The sequence below is a fragment of the Candoia aspera genome, chromosome 1, assembly GCF_035149785.1.
Source record: "Candoia aspera isolate rCanAsp1 chromosome 1, rCanAsp1.hap2, whole genome shotgun sequence".
Classification (NCBI taxonomy): domain Eukaryota; kingdom Metazoa; phylum Chordata; class Lepidosauria; order Squamata; family Boidae; genus Candoia; species Candoia aspera.
Genome location: NC_086153.1, coordinates 165,619,631 through 165,634,154, shown reverse-complemented (window position 1 = coordinate 165,634,154; position 14,524 = coordinate 165,619,631). Strand labels below are relative to the sequence as shown.

Below are 14,524 nucleotides of genomic sequence, written 5' to 3'. Positions count from 1 at the left end.
AAGCCTTCTCAACAACTTTCTCTAAAAAGGGAAAGCTGAAAACTGGATGAAAAATTTCCAGCTTTGTTGGTCTAGTGATGGCCTCTTTAGGGGAAGTCGGATAACCAACTCTTGCAGAGCAGGCAGCACTACCCACTCCTTCATAGAAGCATTAACCACCACATAGACCCACTACATGTCACCACCTGGGAGGGTTTAATTAACCAGGATCCATAATATGGATCTAAAACACAGGTGCCTGAACTCACAGCCCCAAGAATCCTATTTACTTCATTGGGGCTGACAGGTTCAAACTCTTCCCAGATAATTGGGGAGCTCCACAGGACCTACTGTATATACTGTAGGTTCCTACTCCAAGCATATCTAAGAGACTTTATCCAACAGATGTCTAGCATAAGTCTCACAGCAACCTTGTAAGCATTCCTCTGGTCCCTCCTTACCCAGAAGGGATTGGATCACCCTAAACAAGGCTGCTACTTGGCTCTCCATGGGCATGATAAGGGCTCCAAAAGAACTGTTTTGCTGCCCTTATCACCACAAGGTAATCCAAAGGTAATCCAAGAACAGTCCATTCTTTGTTTTCCTCCAGCAGTGCTCCAGGCATGTCTTAGGCTTCCTCATCACCCAGAGTTCCTCTGAAAACTAGAGGAAATTCCAGGATCCATCATGCATAGAGTCCCCATAGCTGTGATTCTATCCAAGACCACTGTCACCTTCTTGTTCAAGCAGTGAACTGTGTACCAGAGTTCCAGGAACAACCTGCAACCCAAAGCTCTTTCTGAAACTCAGTTGGGTTCCTTAGTCACCTGGGCAGATCAGCTGAATAGGTCCCGCCTCCCTGCAGCCACAGAAAACTCAAAGCCAACAAGGAGTGATCCATCCATGACCAGCGACTGATGGTAATATCCTGCAACTCCAGATCATGTTGCCAGGGTCAGTAACAAAGTCATGGGATCAGATCTTCATGGGGCAGGATCATTGGACAGTCATGGACAGCAATACTTTGCATATAGTCAATATCACGTTCAGCACAGATAATTCAAAATAGTTCTGTCTGACAGCCCAGAGAACTGCTGCTGGTCAGAGTAGACAATACTGCAGTACCCAAGCAAATAGTCTAATCTGCATTAAACTATCTATTTAAGTGTTTAAAGACATTCCACTTAAGACAAGATTTTACACTTACAATTCCTGGAGGTCCAGGAAGTCCTGCTACACCCTTGTCTCCCTGGGAGGACAGAAAAGAAGGAGTTTACCTACTGACTTTGAAACAGTATTTTTTAAAAATGGGTATAACCAATTGATTGCATTGGGGAGGGAGGGAAAGGAGGGCATAGTCATTGCAAAAGTGTATATCAGTTCCCTCTAGTCACTTTGCATGCATGAAAGCCTCCAGCTCCAAATACATACCATTCATTACTTTTAAAACTTTTTAAAGTTTTAACAATACAAATTATTTCTCCAAAAATATTGTAAGCCCACATAATGATGTGCTAGCTTTTAAATCTGTGAAAACCTTATCGCTGATAATTAGATTTATTTTTAAGGCTAATAGAACAGGAAACACTTTTCCACTTTTGAACCAATGCTTAAAACTGTTCCCACTCTCTGATATGCAATTACACTACTTAATAGGACAAAAGGTCTACCGAACCATAAGATGGGTTGGGGAGAAACATGAATGTTTGGCTGCCATGATTTTTATTCTGAGCTGGAGAATTTTTTTTTCCAGCTCTTAAAGGTTTCCCTATTATTTGAGATAAGCTCTGTGAGATGCAGATTTACCATTAAGTTGCACTGCAATTTATGAAAAACTCCAATTAAAATATGTATTTCAACTATGCTTTTATCTATATATCTATATTCATTTGATTTATTGTACTCATTATATGGTGGCTACTTACTTTAGGTCCAGTTGCACCAGGAGGTCCAGGAAATCCTGGCTGACCAGGTACTCCCTGCAGGTATCACAGGAAGAAAAGATCCATTTTGTACACAGTCATTGTGAATGATGGCTGCCTTTTCCAAAACAAAGCTAAAGAATCATCTGAAGTTATTTTTGTAAAAGTGACATACAGAAAGATTTATAGGTATTTATCTTGAAATCAAGAATTACCAGCAGCAAATCTACGAATATGGAAAACAAGTGCAACATTTATGATAAAGTGACCTACATACACGTTCTCCCTTCTCTCCGTCCTCTCCATCCTTTCCAGGCCTTCCCTGTAAAATGAACAATTTTACTTCGTTTAGTCAGCATGTGAATTCTTGTTTCTGCTACTTGGGTTGCTGGGACTAAGAATTAATGAGTTTTTCATCCTCCCCCCGCCAATATTCAGTGCTTTCTCAGACAGTCTTGGAAAACTGGTCAAAGAATGCTGTGGAATCATCAACTGATCCTGCTCTCCAACATCCTACTGAATTTCCAGATGACCTCCTACCCATCCATGAAAGCATCCTTCTTTCACATATTCAGTCTTTCCATAGATCTTGGAAATGCTGTTTGAAAAACAGTGTCTGAGCCACTTTGCTGTGAGAATTTCTGGAATACCCCCTGAAACACAGACACAGTATATCTGGCCAGAGACAGAACTGGCTGTGAGCAGTTCTATCTCTGGTAGAGCCTTCTATAAGCAAAGAGCACAGGACACTCGTCCACAGCCTTATGTCCGCATATTCCCTCACTTCGGTTGGATTGTATAACCGTCTCACTGCAGTTGTAAAGGCACACACTTTATTCACATACTTTCCAACTGATACCCACAGTCGCTATTCTGAAACTCACTGCAATTAGCAAGGGGTGGTTTTTCAAGGAAAACTCCAGGGTTTTTGAGAGGCCAACCACCTTTCTCCTCCCAACTAAAACTTCCCCTCAGCCATTCCCCATCAGTAACAAACAATGAAAACCTTCTGTTAACTGGCTTCCACTGATTTAAGTGAAAGGTATCTTAAACCCTAGGAAGCACTTTTGCAACTCCAGGGCATTGGAGGTGGAGTGGGGCCTATCAAGCTGATGGGGAAATCCCGCAGGGTGCCTTCAGGACCTGGCCTCAAAGTTCCTTACATCAGTCAAGTTTATGGGATAACTGAAAATGTTCACAATTTCTGCACATTGCAGAGCACCTCTGCTGAAGGCCTTCCATAGTTTTATGATGAACTGAATCTAAAATGGTACTTCATATTTGTTTATGCAGATTCCATCATTCTTTGTGGAGAGCGATGGTTTTTCTTTAAACCAGAACTTGTAACTTCACAAAACATAATACTACAATAAATACCTTACATTGGACTAAATGCTGATGAAGCCCCTTTCAGGCTCCCCAGTGAAATTCATGGCTATATCATGTAATACATTTTGTCATATCTGTCATCTTTAAATTATTCTTATATGGTTCCTTTCTGAATGAAAAATTCAATGAGAGCATTACAAAACAACTTCTGCCATGAAAACAAGAACACTTCAAACCCCAACTTCGAAATGTATGTTCAGCCCTTTTGGTCATTACAGAACTAATTTAAAAATAGCACAAGTAATAGGAAAGTGCAAAGCCCTCAAAAGATAATGCATGGTTTCAATAAGAAATCAATTCCATTCATGGAGCTCCCTAAAGTCAAATACCCAAATGGCTTGATAATCAAAAATGTACATACCCGTGAACCAGGTTTCCCAGGTTCACCTTTTCCCCCTTTGATGCTCTGGCCTGGTGGCCCCTTTTAAAAAAGGCAAATATTTTACATTAGTAAAGTTAACCACAAATTAAAAGTTCAATATAAGTTCCATGGACAAAATCCAGTATTAGCGCTACTCTGACCAAGAGGCCATAGAAAATGCAGAAGCAATGCTAGGATGATACCCCACCAGATAAACAGCCACTGTGATAAATGCTCCAGCCAAACAGGCTGCTAGTGCAGGCACAATGAATGCCCCTCCATTTCCTGCTAAACTGCAGACTCTTCAGAGGGATGCACACTGCTGTCATGGGGTATGAATAGTGTATCAGTGAAGCAGAGAGGGGTATGTAAAAAGCAAACAGTTTCTTTCCAAACTAGGCTCCTCTGTTAATGAGATCTGGCTGAGGAACTGGTTGTGGGGCCTGGCTGGTTCATTTTAGCAAGAGCTCTCTGCAGCACAGGAAAGGTAATTTGTTTTCTTTTAACAGATTATGTGGATTCTTTTTAATCAGTAATTTTTTCAAAAGCATTTAAAAGAAGCATGGCCTCTTTTTAGAGACAACAGCACAAGAGAGAGGCCTGTTGGGATTCTCCTAAGCAGAACTAGCTTATTAGGCAACATGGGACAATATTGGTTCCATAGGTTGCCCATAGAAGTGTGGGCGAAAAAGGCTAATGGGACCACACAAGAAGGAAGCTACTCCATGAAGAGGTCCTACCAGTTTATTATACCTATCAGATTATGGTGATTCTGATGATGCTTTAGTCTCATTATGGATCAGTGACATAACAGTTGTTGCTACTGTTGTTTCTGGGAATTCTCTCCAGTTATGGAGACCCTGGAATGCCCCTTTCATTCTTTTTACATCCTCAGTGAACCACCCAGCAAGGCTTCCTTGGTGGTGTTTCTTTTGTTTTTCTTATGACCCCTCTTACTCAATTATCGAAAATATATTTTCATTAATTGGTTACTGAAATAATAAAGTTGTGGTTATTGTTATTAACTGTTAAGCTTCAGTTATTTATTGGAATAAGGAATTTCAGAATTCAGCCCAACTTTGGGCTCAGCTTGAAAGCTATTTTGTGTTCTCATTGAAATCAAGCAAGTACTGATATCCTTGTTTCTTCTGGGATTACTTATGATATCTGCACTCAATGATGATACGTAGACAGACAGATAGAAATAGTGGATAAAACCAATTATGGTTTGATGAAACTGTTTTCAAAACTTTTGTATAAACTTAAATTAAAGTTTGATTTATCTAAGAGTATTTCTTGGCACTTTATTCAACTTAAAGAATTGTTTGGGTTGTTTGCTCCTGAAGCCATCACTCCCTCTGAAGGTCCATGATCATTGGAGACTTTGGAAGATTTATTTCAGGTTCCTAAAATAGAAGCCTTCTTTTATTATAAGAAGTTGAAGGAAGTTTATGAAATTGGCATTGGTTAGTTGCACAAACTTAAGAATAATAAGCTTGAATGCCTTGTTTTGTGAATCAATTGAAAATTGCTTTAAAGAATGTGAAATTCATTTCTTTTGATCTTAAAATTAGATTAACAGAACAGAAAATTCTATGCTATGGCTATGGGATACTTCAGAAATTGTTTAATAAGGGTTGCATGTTACTATTCAGAAGTTGCAATATTATTTCATATAGTCTTGGCTTGTCCTACTATTGCCACATTTGGGGCTGGAATTCAAACAGTTGTTAACATGACCTTAGCTTGATCACTGCTAGTTAAGAACACAAATATTTTGCTTGGCTAATGTCCCCAACACATGGAATCTATCAAGAGATCAAAAACTGGCATTTTCCTGCATAGGGACAGGGGAAAAAAACACTTTTATACAACATTGGCAGGGTAAATCTATACCTGCCTTGCAGCAGTGGATTGCTGAGATATATGGTGAGTCAACATTGGAATTGAAGTATTTTTGCTTGTTTGTTTTTTGTTTTGTTTTGTTTTTGATGGAGAGGCAGATAAGGGGATTTTAAGCAATCTGGTTTTGGAGTTTTAGATCCTGAGATAAATTTCCAACCCTTGTTTTTCCTTTCCATTTTTCCCCCTGGATTTTTTTTGCTTTTTGTTTTTTAGGAGGCCTTAATTCTGGTTTTATATATTTTTCCTTTTTGTGTTAATTAGTTTGATGCAATAAAATAAGGAGTGGCAAACCTTTTTTGCCCGTGTTTAAGATTTATACTTACTGGTAAGCCAGCTTCACCTTTTTCACCAGGAGCACCCTATTAGAATTTAAAAAACAAACAAACAGCCAATTACTATAACACAGTACCAGTGATGTCTCCAAAATACATTTTTCAAATCTAGATAAATAATACTTAATCTGTGCCTTTTTGCCTCTGAAATCTCAACTGTGTACCGTATCTGCTCTTTATAAACTGTTATTAAACTCTGAGCAGTTTTCTCAACTCCTTAGGGCAACATGTTGAATCTGTGGAGCAGCTTCAGGGCAAAACTGAATCTCAAGTCCCTTTTGAAGCTGAACAAAAGGAAAGAAACTACCTTTTTTACTTTGCAATACAGTAACAGATTTCGAGTCTTCACTGATATCAACTTGGTTGGTTTTAATCTGTACTATGGATTTTCTAACCTATGGCTCACAGTATTCCTTATAACTGGAATGGCTAATTTGGTCTTTTACATATTGCTTTCCTTACTTCACAAAGCCCATCTGACTTAAGCAATGGTGGCAATGAATCAAACAAGTTGCAAATGAACAAGCATTCCAGAGAGAATTTACAAATGAACACAAACAGAAAATGGATGGTGCTCACATTGTTGATTTAAACTTTTATTTTCTCATTAATCCTCATCATAAATGGCAGCTTCTAAAAACAATGTCATTAAAAGGAACAAGATGTGCATAATTACTTTATCTCCAGGTATGACTATGATCCCTTTCTGTTGCTGCTGTGAATCCGTTCCTTGGGGACCAGGAGGGCCTATGACACCACGCTCACCCTACAAATATCCCCAATAAACAAATTGGCAAAACAAATCAGCAAAAGGCACTGCAGTTTACTTGATTTAAAACAGAAAACTGGGGAAACACATCACTAAAAACTTCCAATCATTTCAAACATTGTATTGCTTTGCTTTTAAGTTAATCATCATTGAGCAAATTAGATATGCTCCTAACTTTTTAAGGTTAAATTCTCTTTCCTATCATTTCAGGAGATAACACTGTAGACAATAAAAGACAAAGTAATCTCCATCCATAAATAATGGAGCTGTAATGATCTTCTAAAAGTTTTCTGATATACAGCATCTTATTTTCTGCAATAACTGACTCACATGGGGCTTATGGATCATCTATCCCAGATCCCACAGATGGAGAAAAATGTTTCATTACTAGAAATTATAAGATGGATCAATACTTTTCTCTAAAGGCAATTCAACTAATTAGTTGAAATGTAATTTCAAGAGTATCTTGGGTTTGATTCCCCAGTGCATTGGGCTAATGACTTTAATGCATACAGAAGAAGAAGAAAATTACATTGACACAGAATGTAATGAAAGTTTGGTAGTTTAAACATTGCAGAACCTTAAGGCATGCCTTTCATTCCTTCAAAATCCTTGAATCTCCAAAAAAGAGGTTAAGACACCATTTTATTCTTTCAGCCTCTCAACCTTCCCTCACCCTCCCCTCCAAGCCACAACCTTTAAATCATGTCCACTCTGGTGACACTGAAACGTCACAGGTTAATTATGTGCTCTGTGAAAACATGCTTCCCTTGGCTGTCTTAAATCTTCTCCTTTTCTAAGGATCCCTAGCATGGAATTTGCCTTCCTCACAGCTGCCGCACACTGAGCTACCTACTGTCATCTCAAGACTTTTTATTTTTTCCTCACTCAGAGGCCAGTAATGTGTATGTGAAGGTAGGGGGATTGGCCTCAATATTCATCACTTCCTGCTCATTTAAATTGAATTGCATTTGCCATTTGGCTGACAAGTCAGTCAGTGCAAAAATATCTTTTTGGAGCTGTTCAGAGTAACTTTTGGTTTTTACCACCCAATCTTAACCCTTAAGTTAAGATAGTTTATGAATAATCTGTAAAAGCACAGATCCCTCCACTTCTTGCTTTAAGAACCTACTCCCAGAGAGAGGACCCTGCCAAACTTTACCCTTGCTCTTCTCTAGCTAGAAAAGCATTCCTGTAATTAAGTGTATGCTACAAATAAAATTGGGGAGTAGGTTTAAACCCAGCATTTTAAGAAGAGCCAGAGCAGCAACTAGCTTTAAAACCTGCTTGTACAACCAGTAGCATAAGCTCGGCTCACCAGCTTATTCAGTTTTATAATGCAGCCCAATTCTAGTGGTAGTCCCCAGGTTCTGTCTGCCTCGGCTTTTGCTAAGCTTAGCCTTGAAATTTACTTAAGCAAAATAAAAAAGCTTGAAAACAAAATCAAAACTAGAAGGCAGATCTAGGGTAGTTTATCAAGACAAGCTTGCACAGAGGCAAACCTTCCACTACCCCAAAAGGACTCAGTAGGCCATATCCTTCCGGAGATAACTCTGTAATCACTCTCCTGTTGACCACTCAGAGATAACCAAATCTCCATACCCACACAGGCAATCAACAGTTACATGCTCCTGAACTGTCTCTGTTCTTTGTGCACTTTCATGCAGCTGGCTAACATTCAGTAGTAATGGGTTCCATGACTTAGGGTTCTTCTGAATTTGTGCAAGCCTCTTTCAGTAAATGAGGCAGGGATTCAATGAGAAGTAAAACGAAGGACAAGTTTTGCAATCATAGAGTCTGTAGAGAAGCCAGGATGTTGCCCGTGCTTAATGACTCTTAAAAGAGCAACCTTACCTTATCCCCTTTTGGACCTTGGAAACGCAAGCCCATATGACCCTGATGACACAAATAAGAGGCAGTTCATAAAATAAAATTCACTTTTGAAGTAAGTATTTTTGCAAATATACTTTGGGGGCATTTTTAATGACTAAAACAGTTCTGCAGGTTTAGTCCAGAATCCTGTTTCCTGCTGTAGCCAGCAGATGCCTCTGGGAAACCCATAAGCAAGGGAAACCCAACATGGCAATAGTTCTCTCCTGCTTTTTTCTGATGTCTCTGATCCTGGAGGTAAGATATAGCCACCATGTCTGGTAAGTTCAACATCCTCCATTCTCTATGAATGTGCCTAATCTTCTAAAGCCATGTAGCTGCCGTTACTGTCATCCCTGAATCCCACGGCCAGCAAAGCCTGAATCTTTCATGCTCTGCTCCTCTGTTAGACAGGCCAATATTCTTACTGCATTTTCAGGTGCAAGCTGAGGTTCTAATAACGCTTACAAAAAATAATATGGCATTTTTGGCAACAAATACTTTGTTTTAGGAATACTTGATTCTTGTATTTTTCACTTTCATTATCCAAATTAAATATTACAGAAGGAATAATAGCAGACGTGTATCCCTACTTTGAAAAGAAAAGTGTAGTCGCGGTACTATCCGGAACTGATGCACTTCCACTAATTTGGAAGGTATTTCCACTAATACCTTTCCTTTGGCATCTTATGGCATGTGAACTCCCACAGGACTATGCCACGCTTCAAAGGAGTCTTTTGCTTTGATCAAAACACCATTTCAAAGCTGCTTTGCCAAGCAACGTGGACTCTGCTTCTCAAGAACAAAGCGGATGACTTTGTCGCTCCACTTCATATTGCTTTAACTGCCTCCTTCACCACGCCCAAAAATTATTGAGTTACTGGCCACGTCGGAAGAGGCAGTCAGAGCAAGACAAAGCATTTTTCAAGCAATGTGGTCAAATTTCCCTGAGGTGTTCTGTCTCAGATGATACATTTCAATTCAGTTTTGTCCATCAATATCTGGAAAATATTGAAATGAGTACTTGTACTTTTATTATTTTTCCAAATAACTTCCACTGATGATATGTGCAGAAGAAGCCAGCCTTACCTTCTCACCTGCAGGTCCAGGTGGCCCTGGAATACCCTGTAAAAGAAAGTCTTTTGTTAATTCTATGAGTTCCACTTCTTTCAAAACTGCAATTTCACCCATGAATGAGCACTTTACAAGTGGGATTTTCATTTCATGCTGCTTCTTTCATCTGATCTGAGCAGAATACGCCTGAATAGAATTGCTAGCTGTCATGAGTCAGTTGTGTATTGAATCTCTATTGGAAACCAAAGTTCTGAGATAGTACCAGGGTTGTTTCTAATATAAGTGGGTCACAATTGGGGCAAGGAACAAATCATAATTTAAAACATGCTTGTAAAGAAGTGTGGAAATGCTTTAAAACTTGGTTGATTTGTTTTAAAAGCCTACTTGCACCATTATTGCTACAGGTTTCTTCTGTTCTTCAGCCTTTATCAAAACAGAAATTGATAGCCACTAATTTTTTTATACTTAGTGGGATGGACTCCACAATCAACTTCATATTATTAGTAAAGGACAGAACATTATTTAGTCTAAAAGTTTTGGATGCATTCCAGTTCGTGAGACCCAAGGAAGTTGATAACTCTTACTGAGTTCAACTGACTACCTTAATATTCCAAAGTGAGTGTGCTACACTCAGCCCTAAAATAACAAGCGGTTAGGTCTGGAAGATTTTCTTTTCCCAAGAGAAAGGAGTACTTTTCACTGCAAAAGCTAGCCGGAAGTGGAGAAACATTGCAGGCTGGCTGCTAACATCTGCTGCTTGGGAAGATACTTGAGTGAGGCATTTTTAGAGGATGAGAGTTTTCTGAATTCACTTCAATGCCGTTTAAAGTCAGATTGGGGGTAGAGACTGCCTTGGTTGTGCTTTCTCTCTTTGCTAAGAGGAAGACAGCAGGATACAACCTAGATAGTTCTCTTGGATTTCTCCGTGGTTTTAATACTCTACACTGTAATAACTTTAATGATTAGTTGTTAGCGCTGGAGACACTGCTTTACAGTTGTTCTGCTTCTGCCTGGATGGCTGTTTCCTGGGGTAGGGTTGCGTAATAATTGCACCATGAAATCCTTTAGAGCTCTTTTTTTCTCCCAGATTTCACATTCGTTCTTACACATTTTATCTGTTCTTCCATAACTGAACGCAGGGGGTTGATACTGTTCTTCCAGTTTCTGTCTGTAAACTAAATTCTGTGGGCATTGTGCCAAACTGAAAAAAAAGTGAGTCTCATGTGGGTTTTGTTTGTTTTGTTCTTGAGAATACATATTTGGTCAGTGAATTCTAAGTAAATTCTGATCAAAGCTATGAAATTTTAGTTCCAGGGAACATAGAATTGCAGTTCATATATATATATTTTCCCCTCTATGCTTTTTTTTAAATGTCTACTTCCCAAGAGAAAGACAAATGTCTAGCAACAGGAGTCCTGGTGAAATACAAGCTGCCTTGCCATTTTTTTCATATATCCATGATTTATTTCAGGAACCAGCTGTTATTTGTTTTGTATACTTTTTTCATAAATTTGGCAAGAATGAACTCCAGCCACTCTACTGCCAATCTGCAGACTGACTCCCTGACAATGCCTCATCTACCATCTATTACCCTGAACAAGACCCTTCTCTGTCTAGTCATCTAATTCAGTGGTTCTCAATGAGGTCCATGCCCTCCCCAGGGGACCATGCCGTATTTTTAGGGGGCCACAGTCTTTATATCATATATCAGTCATTTATATTATATAGCCACCAAGGTGGCATATAAGTTTAGTATATTATTATGGTTGACTGCACAGTCAGCCAGATGTTTAGACTGGATGTGGCATTTTTGTCCACTTATCGAGTCCTTCCCAAGGACTTGGGGTAGGCAGATGTTGTTTAATAATAATAAAGGTATAATCGCATGATGTAAGCTGTTCCAAGTAAAGCTGCCTTTTGCAATTGACTGATGGTGATATTATCATCATTCTCATACAGTTTAGATTAATCAGGTCTTAAGGAGTAAAATGCAGACCATGAAGCATAGCATAGATTTAAAATAAAGACTTTGCAGGACCAGAGATTCTCTCTCAGTCTTGTAAACTACTACAAGCTGGGCTGTATAAAGCCCTTGCTATAAAACAGTTATCTTCCAGTTGCAAACAATTGACACCTTTAGCTCCATTACAATCTCTTGCTAGGAACATGGAAATCTTGGACTTACTTGGCTATTGATGTTTTGGACAGCTATCTGTGGATATTCTCTTATGTTATTCCGTTCTGACTTGATGTATTGGACTGTGTTCCTTTCCTGCTTCAGTGATTCTGGACACCTTACAACCTTGTAGTTTGTTTGTGTAAATTTTACTGTTGGCTTAGACCAAATTCAGTAGCCCCATACTGTACTCCTCTTACCTCACAACTTCCATCCTGAAGAAGCTGAGGAGACACACTCTGTCCTACTAAGCCAGTTTTGTGTCTTTGCCCACAGCAGGACCTACTGCTGCTTTCTCAAATGCAGAAGCAAACTTCTGTCCTGGGCTTCTTCCCTCTTCAGCTCTTTCTTGCTGTGTGGTGGGTAACTTAGCTGAGTTCTTCTACCACCATGGTTTGCCTTTTCTGTGTGACCCAGACCCCCTGTTTCAAACTGAGACAATCGCCACCACAGGAGTAGGCAGATTTCTGGGAGGACGTCTGCTGGTTCTCACACCTGTTTGCTCCTCCTCAGCATACCCTGCACAAATACTGCATTGTCTTCTTCTGCGGGAGCTATTCAGGCTACAAAAATAACTCTTTGCTGTACCAATCCCAGGGATGTCACTATCTCAGAGCACAGCCTGCTCTACTCCTTACTTACTTATTTATTTTACCAAATTTATACACCACCCATCTCACTATGCAAGTTCTTATGCCATGGAGCAGTGACTGCTTGGTTCATCCTGCTCTTACTTGTGACTTTCTCTACAGAAGGAGACCTCTTTGCAGTGGGTGTGGGCTGATTCCCCCTAGCAGCAATTCAAGTATGATATAAAGCTGCTCAGCCTGCCTCTACTTGCAAAAGCCATTTAATAATTTCTGGGGAGAGGGGACTTGGATATTGGCAGTGCAGCAGCAGCAGCTTTCCCCTCAACTCCTCTCTCTTTGCCACCAACTTGTTTCATAATTAGGGATTTCTTAAATTTCTTTATATAGGATTTTATAGCATGTGAATGTAATAATCAAATGTTGGCTTGCTTGTGTGCACAATACATCACAATATAGGATATAAATTGAAATTCACATACTCCATGAAGACCTATGCACTATGTAGAACATCATATTCGTAATACTAATACATAATAGGGTTGAGCAGCAGTTCAGAAATAATTCAGAATGGGGGCCTTGGAACATGCGAGAGTCCAAACGTAGTACAAGTTTGCATCAAAACTGGCTGCTTTGAAGAATTATGGGAAAATGCTCTGTCTGCACTTCTTGAGCAACAAAGCATCTATTGAGAATCAAATCTGAAGTACCACACAGCCATAGCATTTGAATCAAAAGGCAATCTACCTGACCTATAAAATAACAGTCAATGCTGGGGAGGAGAGAAGAAAGACCTAACATGACATAAGACACAGTAACAGGAAGAATAAGTGAAAATAGCTTCTTCATGAAGGAGCAGGTAAGGATTGAAAATAAAATATTTTAAAATTTTCAATACTGGAATAAGAATTTGTTGGAATGTGGATTGATTGGAAGGATCTGACATTGGAAAGGAGCATGAACAACTTTGTCTCACCCACAGATCCTTCCATTTGCATGTTCCCACTACACTATTCACCCTATGACTGTCTTGCCAAGCCAAGCCAAGCCAAGCCAAGCCAAGCCAAGCCAAGCCAAGCCAAGCCAAGCCAAGCCAAGCCAAGCCAAGCCAAGCCAGTTAAGTGGTTCAATTCCTGCTTCCCAGGAACTGCTGCAATGCCAGTTCTGCAGGGCTTCCTCTGTGGCTGTGGAATGGGTCACCTTCCCAGTACCAAGAACTTCCGCCTTCTGCCTCCTGGTTTACCCCTACCTCGAGAAGCCAAGGTCTCATGACATTGGCTGGGCATGAAGAGCACCAGTTGGTGCAAGGAAGGGAAAGTGGGGATGGCTGAGGGTGGAGCACAGCGGTGCACAAATAGTGCATTAGTCAGTCATTTAACATTTATTTCTCCCTCCCTTGGCATTTTTCATATACAAACATGTTTGCAAACCTGTAGTCTCCCTTTGAGCAGACCATTAAAGTATTGAAATGGTTCTGAAAATTCAGGGAAGTACCAATTCCATTTGTGTCCATCTGGAGAAGTCTCGCTTTGCCTCAGAAAATCAGTGATGCTCTCTGCAATCATGTGATCTGAGATCCAGCTGATCCCAATGCATGTTCAACATACCTCTACTCTGGGGACAAATTTAGACAACACTGAACTGAAATAATGAGTTCTTGCAATATGTATTTTAAAACCCCTGAAGCTGATCACTTACTTGTCTTCCAGGAATTCCAGGTGGTCCAATAGGGCCAGCAAGACCTGGTAGTCCAGGTGATCCCTGGGTATGACGAAAAAGGTTGAAAAATGATGCCACTTTGCTATATAATGCCATAGTTTCCTACATTTAAACATGATTCAGGAGCAAAACTCAAACAAAACTTTAGCTTCTTTTCCCTTTAGATCTCATTGTAATCTCTGATATCATTTTAACAGTGGTAATCAAAAAGGCCCAACCATTTTAGCCTTTCCTTCTACAAATGGCATTCAACCACTAGGTCATTAATTCTGATTGTTCTATTCAGTACCTTTTCCAGCCCTAAGCCGTCTTCTTCGAGACGGGGCAAACAGAATTGTGCCCAATATGTTATTCATCAGTATCTGCATCACAGACTGAATATGGACATTATTGTATGGGTACACTGCAATTTCAAGCTCTCTCCTAGTAATTCTTAGTGTTG

The 14,524-nt window shown here is 39.7% G+C and overlaps 1 protein-coding gene across 1 annotated transcript in view; it reads right to left on the bottom strand.

Annotated features, from left to right (window-relative positions):
• Positions 1-14,524, bottom strand: part of COL4A1 (collagen type IV alpha 1 chain) — a 147,699-nt gene that overhangs the window by 72,911 nt on the left and 60,264 nt on the right. Inside the window, exons 10-18 of the mRNA XM_063317784.1 lie at positions 14,062-14,124; positions 9,616-9,651; positions 8,512-8,553; positions 6,565-6,654; positions 5,880-5,915; positions 3,652-3,711; positions 2,179-2,223; positions 1,905-1,958; positions 1,187-1,228 (exon numbers count right to left, since the gene is read on the bottom strand). Of these exons, the coding sequence (XP_063173854.1) occupies positions 1,187-1,228; positions 1,905-1,958; positions 2,179-2,223; positions 3,652-3,711; positions 5,880-5,915; positions 6,565-6,654; positions 8,512-8,553; positions 9,616-9,651; positions 14,062-14,124 (468 nt within the window). The remainder of the gene's footprint in view (positions 1-1,186; positions 1,229-1,904; positions 1,959-2,178; positions 2,224-3,651; positions 3,712-5,879; positions 5,916-6,564; positions 6,655-8,511; positions 8,554-9,615; positions 9,652-14,061; positions 14,125-14,524) is intronic.